At 38.2% G+C, this 12,892-nt stretch overlaps 1 protein-coding gene across 3 annotated transcripts in view; it reads left to right on the top strand.

The window, feature by feature from the left end:
• Positions 1 to 12,892, top strand: part of HOOK1 (hook microtubule tethering protein 1) — a 72,839-nt gene that overhangs the window by 44,993 nt on the left and 14,954 nt on the right. For all 3 annotated transcript variants that reach the window (XM_047725617.1, XM_047725616.1, XM_047725615.1), the window contains 5 exons: positions 174 to 375; positions 1,135 to 1,245; positions 3,521 to 3,608; positions 3,685 to 3,745; positions 5,502 to 5,642. In XM_047725617.1, coding sequence (XP_047581573.1) covers positions 174 to 375; positions 1,135 to 1,245; positions 3,521 to 3,608; positions 3,685 to 3,745; positions 5,502 to 5,642 — 603 coding nt within the window. The remainder of the gene's footprint in view (positions 1 to 173; positions 376 to 1,134; positions 1,246 to 3,520; positions 3,609 to 3,684; positions 3,746 to 5,501; positions 5,643 to 12,892) is intronic.

Genomic DNA, 12,892 nt, shown 5'->3' with positions numbered 1-12,892 from the left:
AAAGTTCATTTCTTTTGTCTGCCTTTTTCATTTTCTTTCTTTCTTCATTCCTTTTTTTTCCTTGTTTCAGCCAATTGATTGTTTATCTGGTTGACTAATTTTACAGATAGAATAAAATTTCTTTATGCATTTACTGGTTCTTATCCAGTAATGTGCAGTCTTTATTATTGTAGGGCCACCTCTGATAAAGCAAATAAACTAGAGTCAACAGTCGAGATATATCGTCAGAAACTACAAGATCTGAACGACCTTCGCAAGCAGGTGAAAACTTTACAAGAAACAAACATGATGTATATGCATAATACAGTCAGCTTAGAAGAAGAATTGAAGAAGGCAAATGCAGCACGTACACAGTTAGAAACATACAAGAGGCAGGTAAGAAAATATCTTAATTTTTTTTTAAGATTTTATTTATTTATTTGACAGAGAGAGACACAGCGAGAGAGGGAACACAAGCAGGGGGAGTGGGAGAGGGAGAAGCAAGCTTCCCACTGAGCCCAATGCGGGGCTTAAACCCAGGACTCTGGAATCATGACCTGAGCCAAAGGCAGACACCCAACGACTGAGCCACCCAGGCACCCCAGAAAATATCTTAATTTTTAAAATAAAATCAAAAGAGCTCAACTTTCTTTTGATTCCTTTTGATACTTTCAGAATGATAGAGATTTGAAGAAACATTGCCTATAGTTGGTTGTGAACTTATGATAGATTTCTTCTACCTGGAATTTTAATTCCAGGGTTGATAATTGAATTTAAGTTATCTAGGTCTTTCCCTTTTTACTGTCTTCTGAGCTTATATATATTTTTGGGCATTTTATTGCTTATTGACATTTCTGGTAACCAGTAGTAATTGCCTAGAGAATGGAGCTATAACTGGTGATACTCTGTTTTGCTACTTACCTGGCAATCTGGAGAAACATTGGAATAGAAGACTGATTTTTTTTTTTTTTACTAAGTTATTATTTGGGTTTTTTAAAATTTAGGCTCTTATTTACATGCTATTTCCACAACTATTTAGGATTACTTATTATATTCTTATTATAGATTTTATTTCCAATCAGTTTCTCATTTATTAAACTCTAAAAACTATTAATATTATATATTTTTGTTTTCTACTTTTGTTTCTGACAAAAGGTTCAAGATCTTCACAATAAACTTTCCTCTGAATCCAAAAGGGCAGATACACTAGCATTTGAAATGAAGCGGCTTGAAGAAAAACATGAAGCTTTACTTAAGGAAAAAGAGGTACACATGAATATAGTTGATGAGTAATATGTCTGTCTTCTCTTTTAGTGTTTAATATTATCCTTGCTGTTCTAAGAATGGAAGTCATGTAAATCAAATCTTCCGTCTTACTCCCAATCCAAGTGTTGCTGTAGAAGAAAGTAGTAGAAATTTACTATGCAGTGTTGTTATTCCTTCACGAGGAAAGATGAAGTCACAGAGGCAAGGCCATATGTTTCATTGCATGTTTTCCCATTCTAGACCATCGGCTTCTTGAGAGGAAGGGCCATAGATTTTATTTTTTAGTGGCTTTATTGAGATATAATTTCTATACCATAAATTTCACCCACTTGAAGTGCACGATTCAGTGGTTGTTAGTGTATTCCCTGTTGTGCAGCCATTACCACAGGCACATTTTAGAGCACTGTCATCACCTTGTTAGTGTGCGTACTGGCAGCCGCCCTGCATTCTGGCTCCCCTCCCCTCGGCCTTTGCAACCATTAATGTACTTTCTGTCTCTGCAGATTTGCCCAGTCTGTCCAGAATATGTCATCCTACACAGTGTCAGTTTTGTGACTAGATGCCTTCATATAGCTTTAATGCTTTCAAAGTTCATCCATGTCATAGCATGAATCAGTACTTTGTTTTAATGCTGAATGATACTCCATTCTATAGACATACCACATTTTATTTATTCATCATTTTATGGACATTTGGGCTATTAAATAATGTGGTTATGAACATTTATTTACAAATTTTTATGTAGACATGTATTTTCATTTGAGTACATACCTAGGCATGGTACTGCTGGTCATATGGTAACTATGTTTAACCTTTCAAGGAGCTACCATGCTGTTTTCTAAAGTAGGTGAACCATTTTTCATTCTCAGGAATTTCTAAAGGTTTTTAATTTCTGCATATCCTTGCCAACACTTATCAGACTTTTAATTTTAGCTATCCTAGTGAGTTTGAAGTGATATGTTATTGTGGTTTTGACTTGTATTTCCCTAATGACTAATGATGTTGAGCATCTTTTCATGTACTTATTGGCCATTTCTATGTCTTCCCTGGAGATATGTCTCTTCAAAGCCCTTACTCATGTTTTATCTAGGTTATTTGCTTTTTTATTGAATTGTAAGAGCTTCTTATAGATTCTGGATATAAGTTCCTTCTCAAATATATGATTTGAATATATGTTCTTTTATTTTTTGTTTTCTAATTTTTTTTGGTGGTGCTGTTTGCAATGGAATGGTTTGTCATTTGATGAAATCAGTTCCCTATTTTTTTTCTTTCCTTGTTTATCCTTTTTTGGCTGTATTTCTGTGAAGTCACTGAGTAATATGAGGTTATAAAGATTTATGCTTATGTTTTCTTTTAATTTTACAGTTTCTGTGAACAATTTTGAATTAATTTTTGTAAATGATGTAAGATAGGGGTCCAACTTCATTCTTTTGTGTGTGGCTATTCAGTTGTCCCAGAACTATTTGTTGACAAGATTATTCTTTCCCTATTATTGTCTTGATACCTTTGTTGAAAATCAATTGGCCATGATACTGTAATGATGGATACATTATACATTTGTCAGAACCCACAAAAGTAAAATAGAGGGAACCCTGATGTCCTTTAGTTAATAATAGTGTATCAGTACTGGCTACTCAGTTCATTTTTGTTGGTTTGATTTATTGTGTTCTGTTAAGTCACCATACAGTACATCACTGGTTTTGATGGGGTGTTCCATGATGCGTTGTTTGTGTATAACACCCAGTGCTCCATCCAATCCGTGCCCTCCTTAATACCCATCATGAAGATCACAGTTCTTCAAGTAACCACTAACTTTACCTCACTCATTACTCAAGACACTTCTGCAAGGGTTATGTATCTGCATTTCCATTTTGGCAATGTGGATACTAAAGCCAAAAAGTCAAGTAACTCACCGTAGGTGATATAATAACTAGTAAATAATGAAACTAGAGTTCAAGCCATGATCTATTTGCCTCTAAAGTCCATGCTTTTTTTTTTTTTTAAACTCTGCTGTTGCACATTTGTACTCCATTGCGTAATTATATCAGTTTGGTTCAAATAAATTATCTAATGGGGAAAATCACAAGATTTATGTTGTATAAAGATTATGGGATTTATGTAAGAGAAAATTACCTCTTAGCAAGAAAACTAAAACATTGTCCCTTTTAAGTAACTAAGCAACAATTATGAAATTAAGATAAATTATTATAAGCATAAAGTACATTTCTGGTGGGCAGAATTAAATATTTCGCTCATATAAACAATTCTTTTTTAGAGACTAATAGAGCAACGTGATACTCTGAAAGAAACGAATGAAGAACTTCGATGTTCACAAGTACAACAAGATCACCTAAACCAAACAGGTGAATTTTGCCGGATTTAGAAAAGTTTTTTTTAACGGTAGAAATACTGAAATGTTAATCATTTGTTGTTGTTTAGATGCATCTGCTACAAAGAGTTATGAGAATCTTGCTGCTGAGATTATGCCAGTGGAATATAGGTAAATTTGTTTTTATTAATTAATAATCTATACTTAATATTAGAAATATTTCTTCTTTAAAAAGTTATTAGCCTTCAGGATGTTCCATTTTATTTGTCACGGAGTTCAAAATTACTTTGTCTCATCTACTTGAACTTCTTGGATTGTTACTGCTACTACAGTAGTTTTAGAATTTATTAGAAGTAAAATTTCACAAACTACATGAATAAAATATTCTAGTTTTTATAATATGACTTTTATTGTGTTGAACTTCTTTTCCTACCTCTAAACTCAATGGGAAACCTATTTGACACCTGGGTCAAACCCACGTGGGTGACAAATAGAAGAGCTGTCAGTAATAGCAGAAGGGCTACGCTGAAGTTAAATTAAACACAAATTTTAGAATCTCTTAACCAACTTTTATCGTGGTATTTTACTTCTATGTTTGCTTCTAGGTATTTTTATGGTTTTCCTTTCCTTTTTGTGGTAACAGTTTTATTTACTACTTCAGACTCTACTCTGTCCTTAAGCAGATTTATTGAGATTCAGTTCACCCATTTTAAACCGTATGGCTCAGTGGTGTTTAGCGTAGTCATGGAGTTGTGCAGCCATCTAATTAGAGAGCATTCCATTCCCCCCAAAAGATATCCTGTGCCTCTTAGTAGTCATTCCTCAGTCCTGCCTCCCCTCAGGCTCCAGCACCAGGCAGCGGAGAATCGACTCTGTTATGGAATTTGACATATGTGAGTCCTACAATAGGTGGCCTTTTGTGACTGCTTTCACTCAGGATACAGTTTGCAAATATGTTAATTTTCATTCTGTTAGATTTTTTTGTTGTTAAGACAGAGCTCTTTACATGCTGGACTGGAGAGCAACTTTTTAAAAGTCGTTAATACCCAGTGATATTAATATCACTTTAAAAATAGCTGTATGAAAAAAAAAGCCATAATATGAGCCTGTATTTTAAAGTCATGATGTTGCCATTCAGAAGAACACAAATTGAGATTAATTGAAATTAGTTGCTTTTAAGAAATTACATTTAAGGAGGCAGCAGGTAGGAGAACATTACTTTTCTATTTAATATCATTTCTCTTGTTTGCATTTTAAAAAAATGTGTATTTGTAAACTTTTAATAAAAATTGTTTTCTGAAAGCAAAAAAACCTAGGTGCAGTAATATGACTGTCATAAGAATATATTTTAAAAATATTAAACAGGGTGCCTAGGTAGCTCAGTGGGTTAAAGCCTCTGCCTTCGGCTCAGGTCATGATCCCAGCATCCTGGGATTGAGCCCCACATCGCATCATCAGGCTCTCTGCTCAGCAGGGAGCCTGCTTCCCCCACACTCTCTCTGCCTACCTCTCTACCTACTTTTGATCTCTATCTGATAAATAAATAGAATCTTTAAAAAAAATATTAAGCAAACTGATTTCTTAAATCCATTGCTTTTAATGTATATGTTTTCTGAAGATATGCTATAGTGAATAGCAGCTAAGTTACCAGTAAAATAACTCCTGTTTCTTTTGGGATTTGCATAATATTTAATGATATATAATATAATATATAATATAATACTTTTGCTTTGAAAAATTTATTACTTGTTTTTTGAGACAGTCTTACAGTGTATGTAGTTTTCTTTTAAAAAATTTCAGGAGCATTGGTGGCATTTTTAAATGACAGCTACTGCGTGAACAGGAATTCTCTTAAAGTTAAGAATGTAAAAAAATGTAAAATGTACATTTAAAAAATTTAGAAACAAACTTTGCTCTTCAACATCAGGGAAGTGTTTATTCGACTGCAACATGAAAATAAGATGCTCCGCTTACAACAGGAAGGTACTGAGAACGAGCGTATTGAGGAACTTCAGGAACAGCTGGAACAGAAGCACCGCAAGATGAACGAACTGGAAACCGAGCAAAGGTGAAACGCTTTGTAATTTCGTTAGCTAGCCATGAAATCTGGTCTCACAGAAGTGGGAGATGTCATTGTAGTTAAAATAAGTAGGATTTAGGTGGAGGAGGGGCAAGATGGAAGAGAAATAGGTGACCCTGTTTCAACTGGTTCCCTAAAGTGAGCTAAATATCTACTAGAACACTCTGAACACCCATGAAATCAGCCTGAGATGTAGGATTGTATACTTCTGGATCTCTACAGGGGCAGAAGACACCAGTGGAGAGGTAAAGCAGAGTAGTAATGCTTGGACTGATACTGGAGGATAAGCAGAAGGGGGAGGGAGCCACCAGAAGCAACCCATTGGAAAGTAATACCCAAATATGAGAGTACCCTGTGGTGGGGGAGGCCAGCATTAATTTGCAGTCTGGTTGAAGGCATTCAAAAAGAGCAAAAGAGCCTAAGGGGTAACTGGTGGAATCGGGTGGTCATGGGCATGGGCCTAAGCCCACGAACCCAAGATGGCCACCACTGGCGACCACGCCGGAGAGAGAGTGGCAGAGCCTCCTTGGTCTCCGAGCTCATGGCTTTTGGCTGCTTGTACCACCGCTGGACTGGGTGCACTGCCGCCTGCACGTGAGAGAGTCTGGTGTGGGCACCCACCAACACTTGCTAGATCCACACTCTTCTGCGCTCTGCACACCTGCACTACCGCTGGTTGTGAGCACACTCCCCCCACCCCCTGTGCCTAAGAGAGCTTGGTGTGGGTACCAGCCAGCACTCTTTAGGACCCTGGCCTCCTCCTGGCCAAGGGTCTGAACACTCCCAGCCTGCCCATGAGAGAATCCAGCATGATCCCTCTGCTGTAGCAGCCTCCTGTGACCTGTGCAACCGTGAGGTCTGGACCCCAGACAGCAGTCCCAGCAAAGGCAGTCACCAGAAGCGGGATGCCTGGACCAATATTGCTCGTGGTTTTAGTGGTACAGGGGTGCAGAGACAAGCAGGTGCTTCAGGCGACCCCTGAGATGGTGGCTGGGGGTGTGCATCACCTGTGGGAGGTCACACAGCTCAGCGGAGTTTGCAGAAGGGGAGTCTCTGTGTTCTGGACCACCCAAAGGGGAGCAGACTGAGGCTTCTCTCTGAGACAGAGGTCTGGGTGCAGTTTGCTTTCCACTAAATCTCCGAAAAGCAAAAAGACCCCAAAGAACAAAAACCTCCATAGAACAAAAGCCTGAAAAACGGGTTTCCACAGAGCCCAGCCCCTTGACAGGGGGCAGGATGACTCAACCCTGGCAAGACTGACTGAAAAACAATGGGCAGGTCCTTCCCCCAGAAGGCAAGCCAAAAGAACGAGAGGACAACTACCAAAGGGTCCCCATAAAACTGTAAAGCCCCAACATCAGGGGAAAACAATATATTAAGTTCCTGGTATTGCCCTAATACCTGTATATTTCATAAATACAACTTTTTTGTTGTTGTTGTTCTCATGATTCTTGTTCTTTTTAATTTTTTTAACCTACTTACCATTACAACTAGAGGTTTAATACGACATATTCCATAATAACCTTTTAACTTGAACTTTTCTCATACATATACCTGTTTTTATTTTTCTTTTCTATTTTTTTTAATATGCATACAGCTATAAGCTTCAAGGTAATCCTCTTTCCCTAATCAATACTACCCCTATATATAAACCAGTATTATTCTCCCTTTATCTCTGAGAAGGTGAGTCCTTTAACAAAGATATCAAGGTACACCCAGGAAGAATCAAAATAACCTTCCCCACCCACATCGAGGATTTATAACCACCCTCCCATCTTCTTCTTCTGTCAGTGTTTCTGTGTATTCGTTTTTGTTCTGGTGTTATATAAATCTCATCCTTGGGGTTCATTTTGGCTGGGTTCTTTTTTTTCTTTGTCATTAACTTTTGTCAGTCTTTTTGTTTGTTTCTGTTTGTATACCTTATAAATCCTACTTTGGGGGCTCTTTTTTTTCTCTCTCTCTTTCTCTTTTTATCTTTTTTCCTTTCTTTTTGGTGGTGACTTCCAATTGCTCCAAAACTTTCCAGGATGTACCTTGCCTGGATCGTGGTTGATATATTCAGCTGTACATCCCCTCAACCACCTCTCACCAAAATGACTAGGAGGAGGAACACCCAACAGAAGAAAAATTCAGAGACTGTGCCCTCCCGATCAGAACTATTGGATATGGACATAAATAATATGTCAGAAAGGGAATTCAGGGTAACAATTATCTAGGCAATGGCTAGGTTAGAGAAAACCATTGATGACAATGTAGAATCTCTAAAGGCGGAAGTGACAGCTGACCTGGAAGAAGTTAAAAATGCTATCAATGAGATCCAATCTAATCTAAATACTCTTAACAGCAGGGTTACCAAGGAGAAGATGGAATTAGTGATCTAGGGGACAAAATGATAGAGAAAAAGGATCAGGAGGAGGAATGGAACAAACAGCTTTGAAGTCATGAAAACAGAATTAGGGAAATGAAGGATGCCATGAAACTTCCAACGTCAGAATTATTGGGATCCCTGAGGGGGTGGAAAAAGACAGAAGACTAGAAGATATAGTTGAACAAATTCTGGATGAAAATTTTCCCAATCTGGGGAATGGAACAAGCATTCATGTCCTAGATGCAGAAAGAACACCCACCAAGATCAATGAATCTAGAAAGACCTCAAGGCACTTAAGTGTGAAACTCATGAATCATAATTTTAGACAAGAGCTCCTGAGGGCAGCTAGGGGGAAGAGATTCTTAATATATAGAGGAAGGTCCATCAGAATAATGTCAGACCTGTCCACAGAAACCTGGCAAGCCAGAAAGGGCTGGCAAGATATATTCAAGGCACTAAATGAAAGAACATGCAACCAAGAATACTTTATCCAGCAAGCTTGACATTCAAAATGGATGGAGAGATAAACAGCTTCCAAGACTGGCAAGGTTTAAAAGAGTATGTGACCACCAAGCCAGCACTACAAGAAATATTAAGGGGGGATTCTATAAAAGAAAAGAACCCAAGAGTGAAATAGACCAGAAATTTATAGAGACAATCTTCAAAAAAAGGACTTCACAGGCAACATGATGTCAATAAAAATATATCCTTAAATAATCACTCTCAAAATGAACGGCCTAACTGCTTCCATAAAATGGCACAAGATTGCAGATTGGATAAAATGACAGGACCTGTCTATATGCTGTCTATAAGAGGCACATTTGGAACCTAAAGATACAACCAGACTGAAAGTGAAGGGATGGAGAAACATCTTTCATGCCAATGGGCCTGAAAAGAAAGCTGGGGTAGCGATTCTCCTATCAGATAAATTAGATTTTAAGCTAAAGACTGTATGGAATCAAGAGATAGAGAAGGACACTGCATCATTCTTTTTTTTTTTTTTTTTTAATTTTATTTGTCAGAGAGAGAGAGAGAGAGAGAGCGCGAGCACAGGCAGGGGGAGCTGCAGGCAGAGGGAGAAGCAGGTTTCCCACAGAGCAGGAAGTCCTGATGTGGTACTTGATCCCAGGACCATGGGATCATGACCTGAGCCGAAAGCAGAGGCTTAACCCACTGAGCCACCCAGGTGTCCCAAGAAGGACACTGCATCATTCTTAAAGGGTCAATCCACCCAGAAGATCTAACAATTGTAAATATTTATGCCCCCAATATGGGAGCAGCCAACTACATAAGCCAACTATTAACCAAAATAAAAAATCATATTGATATGAATACATTAATAGTAGGGCATCTTAACACGCCACTTTCAGTAATAGATCATCCAAGCAGAATATCAATAAACAAGAGCTTTGAATGACACATTGGACCAGATGGACCTCATAGATATATACAGAACATTCCACCCTAAAACGACAGAATACTCATTCTTCTCAAGTGCACATAGAACTTTCTCCAGAAGAGACCACATACTGGGTCACAAATCAGGGCTTAAACGATACCAAAAAACAGAGATTATTCCCTGCATATTCTCAGACCACAATGAAAATGGAACTCAACCACAAGAAAAAGTTTGAAAGGAATTCAAACACTCGGAAGCTAAAGACCACCCTGCTTAAGAATGTTTGGATCAACCAGGAAATCAAAGAAGAACTTAAACAATTCATTTAAACCAATGAGAATGAAGATACTTCAGTCCAATACCTATGGGATACAGCAAAGGCAGTCCTAAGGGGGAAATACATAGCCATCCAAGCCTCCATCAAAAAAATGAAAAAGTCTAGAACGCACAAGCTCTTTTTACAGCTTAAAGAACTGGAAAACCAACAACAGATTAAGCCAACCCCACACACAAGAAGGGAAATAATCAAGATTAGAGCAGAGCTCATTGAGATAGAAACTAGAGACAGTAGAACACATCAACAAAACTAGAAGTTGATTCTTTGAAAGAATCAATAAACTCGATAAACCAGTGGCCAAATTAATCCAAAAGAAAAGAGAGAAGACCCAAGTTAATATTATTCATAATATTCATTATTCATAATAAAAGAGGAGAGATCACAACTAATGCCAAGGAAGTAGAAACAATCATCAGAAATTGTTAAAAGGGACACCTGGGTGGCTCAGTGGGTTAAAGCCTCTGTGTTCAGCTCAGGTCATGATCCCAGGGTCCTGGGATCAAGCCCCACATCGGGCTCTCTGCTCAGCAGGGAGCCTGCTTCCTCCACTCTCTCTGCCTCTCTCTCTGCCTACTTGTGATCTCTGTCTGTCAAATAAATAAAATCTTTAAAAAAATGGTTATCAACAGTTATATGCCTGTGAGCTAAGCAACCTAGAAGAAATGGATGCATTCCTGGAAACCTATGCACATCCAATACTGAATCAGGAAGAAATTAACAACCTGAATAGACCAATATCTAGGAATGAGATTGAAGGCAGTGATCAGAAACCTCCCAGAAAACAAGAGCCCAGGACCTGACAGATTCCCTGGGGAATTCTACCAAACATTCAAAGAAGAAATAATACCTATTCTCCTGAAGCTGTTTCAAAAAATAGAAACAGAAGGAAAGCTCCCAGACTCTTTCTATGAAGCCAGTATTACCCTGATCCCCAAACCAGGCAAAGACCCCACCAAAAAGGAGAATTTCAGACTAATATCCCTGATGAATATGGATGTCAAGATTCTCAACAAGATCCTAGCTAATAGGATCCAACAGTACATTAAAAAGATTATCCAGCATGACCAGGTGGGATTTATCCCTGGGATGCAAGGGTGGTTCAACATTCGCAAATCAATCAATGTGATAGAACAAATCAGTAAGAGAAGAGAGAAGAACCACATGGTCCTCTCAATTGATGCAGAAAAACCATTTGACCAGCTATAGCATCCGTTCCTGATTCAAACGCTTCAAAGTATAGGGATAGAGGGAACATTCCTGAACTTCATAAAATCTATCTATGAAAAAACCCACAGCGAATAACGTCCTCAATGGGGAAAAGCTGGCAGCCTTCCGTTTGAGATCAGGAACACGACAAGGATGCCCACTCTCACCACTCTTATTCAACATAGTACTAGAAGTCCTAGCAACAGCAATCAGACAACAAAAAGAGAGAAAAGATATTCAAATTGGCAAAGAAGAATTCAAACTCTCTCTTCGCAGATTACATGATACGGATCATGATATGGAAAACCCAAAACCCCCCACTCCCAATCTACTAGAACTCATACAGCAATTCAGTAATGTGGCGGGATACAAAATCAATGTACAGAAATCAGTTGTTTTCTCATACACTAACAATGAAAACATAGAAAGGGAAATTGGAGAATCAATTCCATTTACTATAGCACCAAGAACTATAAGATACCTGGGAATCAAGCTAACCAAAGAGGTAAAGGTTCTGTACTGAAGGAACTACAGAACACTCATGAAAGAAATTGAAAAAGACACAAAGAGATGGAAGAGAATTCCATGCTCATGGATCAGAAGAATAAACATTGTTAAAATGTCTATACTGCCTAGAGCAATCTATACTTTCAATGCCATCCCGATCAAAATTGCACGGGCATTTTTCAAAGTGCTGGAACAAACAATGTCCTAAAATTTGTATGGAAGCAGAAGAGACCCCGGATTGCTAAGGAAATGTTGAAAAAAGAAAAAACTGGGGGCATCACGTTGCCTGATTTCAAGCTTTACTACTGAGCTGTGATCACCAAGACAGCATGGTACTGGCACAAAAGCAGACACACAGACCAGTAGAACAGAGTAGAGAGCCCAGATATGGACTCTCAACTCTATGGTCAAATAATCTTTGATAAAGCAGGAAAAAATATACAGTGGAAAAAAGTCTCTTCAATAAGTGGTGCTGGGAAAATTGGACAGCTGTGTGTAGAAGAATGAAACTGGACAATTCTCTTAAACCATACACGAAGATAAACTCTAAATGGATGAAAGGCCTCAATGAGAGACAGGAATCCATCAAAGTTCTAGAGGAGAAATAGGCGGTAACCTCTTTGATATTGGCCATAGCAACTTCTTTCAAGACATGTCTCCAAAGACAAAGGAAACAAAAGGGAAAATTAAATTTTAGGACTTCATCAAGATCAAAAGCTTCTGCACAGCAAAGGAAAAAAGTCAACAAAACAAAGAGACAACCCATGGAATGGGAGAAGATATTCGCAAATGACACTTCAGGCAAAGAGCTGATATGTAAGATCTCTAAAGAACTCCTCAAACTCAACACATACGAAACAGAAATGACATCAAAAAATGGGCAGAAGACATGAACAGACACTTCTCCAAAGAAGACATCCAAATGGCTAACAGATGCACAAATGACTAACAGACACATCAAAAAATGTTCATCATCTTTAGTCATCAGGGAGATTCAAATCAAAACCACATTGAGATACCACCTTACGCCAGTTAGAATGGCAAAATTAACAAGAAAGTAAACAAGTGTTTGAGCGGATGTGGAAAAAGGGGAACCCTCTTACACTGTTGGTGAGAATGCAAATTGGTATAGCCAGTTTAGAAAACAGTGTGGAGTTTTCCTTAAGAAATTAAATATAGAGCTACCTATGACCATGCAATTGTACTACTGGGTATTTACTCCAAAGATACTGATGTAGAGAACAGAAGGGCCATCTGTACCCCAGTGTTCATAGCAGCAATGGCCACAATAGCCAAACTGTGGAAAGAACCAAGATGTCCTTCAACGGACGAATGGATAAAGAAAATGTGGCCCATATACACAATGGAGTATTATGCCTCCATCAGAAAGGATGAATACCCAACTTTTGTATCAACATGGA

The sequence above is a fragment of the Lutra lutra genome, chromosome 4, assembly GCF_902655055.1.
Source record: "Lutra lutra chromosome 4, mLutLut1.2, whole genome shotgun sequence".
Lineage (NCBI taxonomy): Eukaryota > Metazoa > Chordata > Mammalia > Carnivora > Mustelidae > Lutra > Lutra lutra.
The sequence above is the reverse complement of the archived record's forward strand: the minus strand, read 5'-3'. Positions and strand labels throughout refer to the sequence as shown.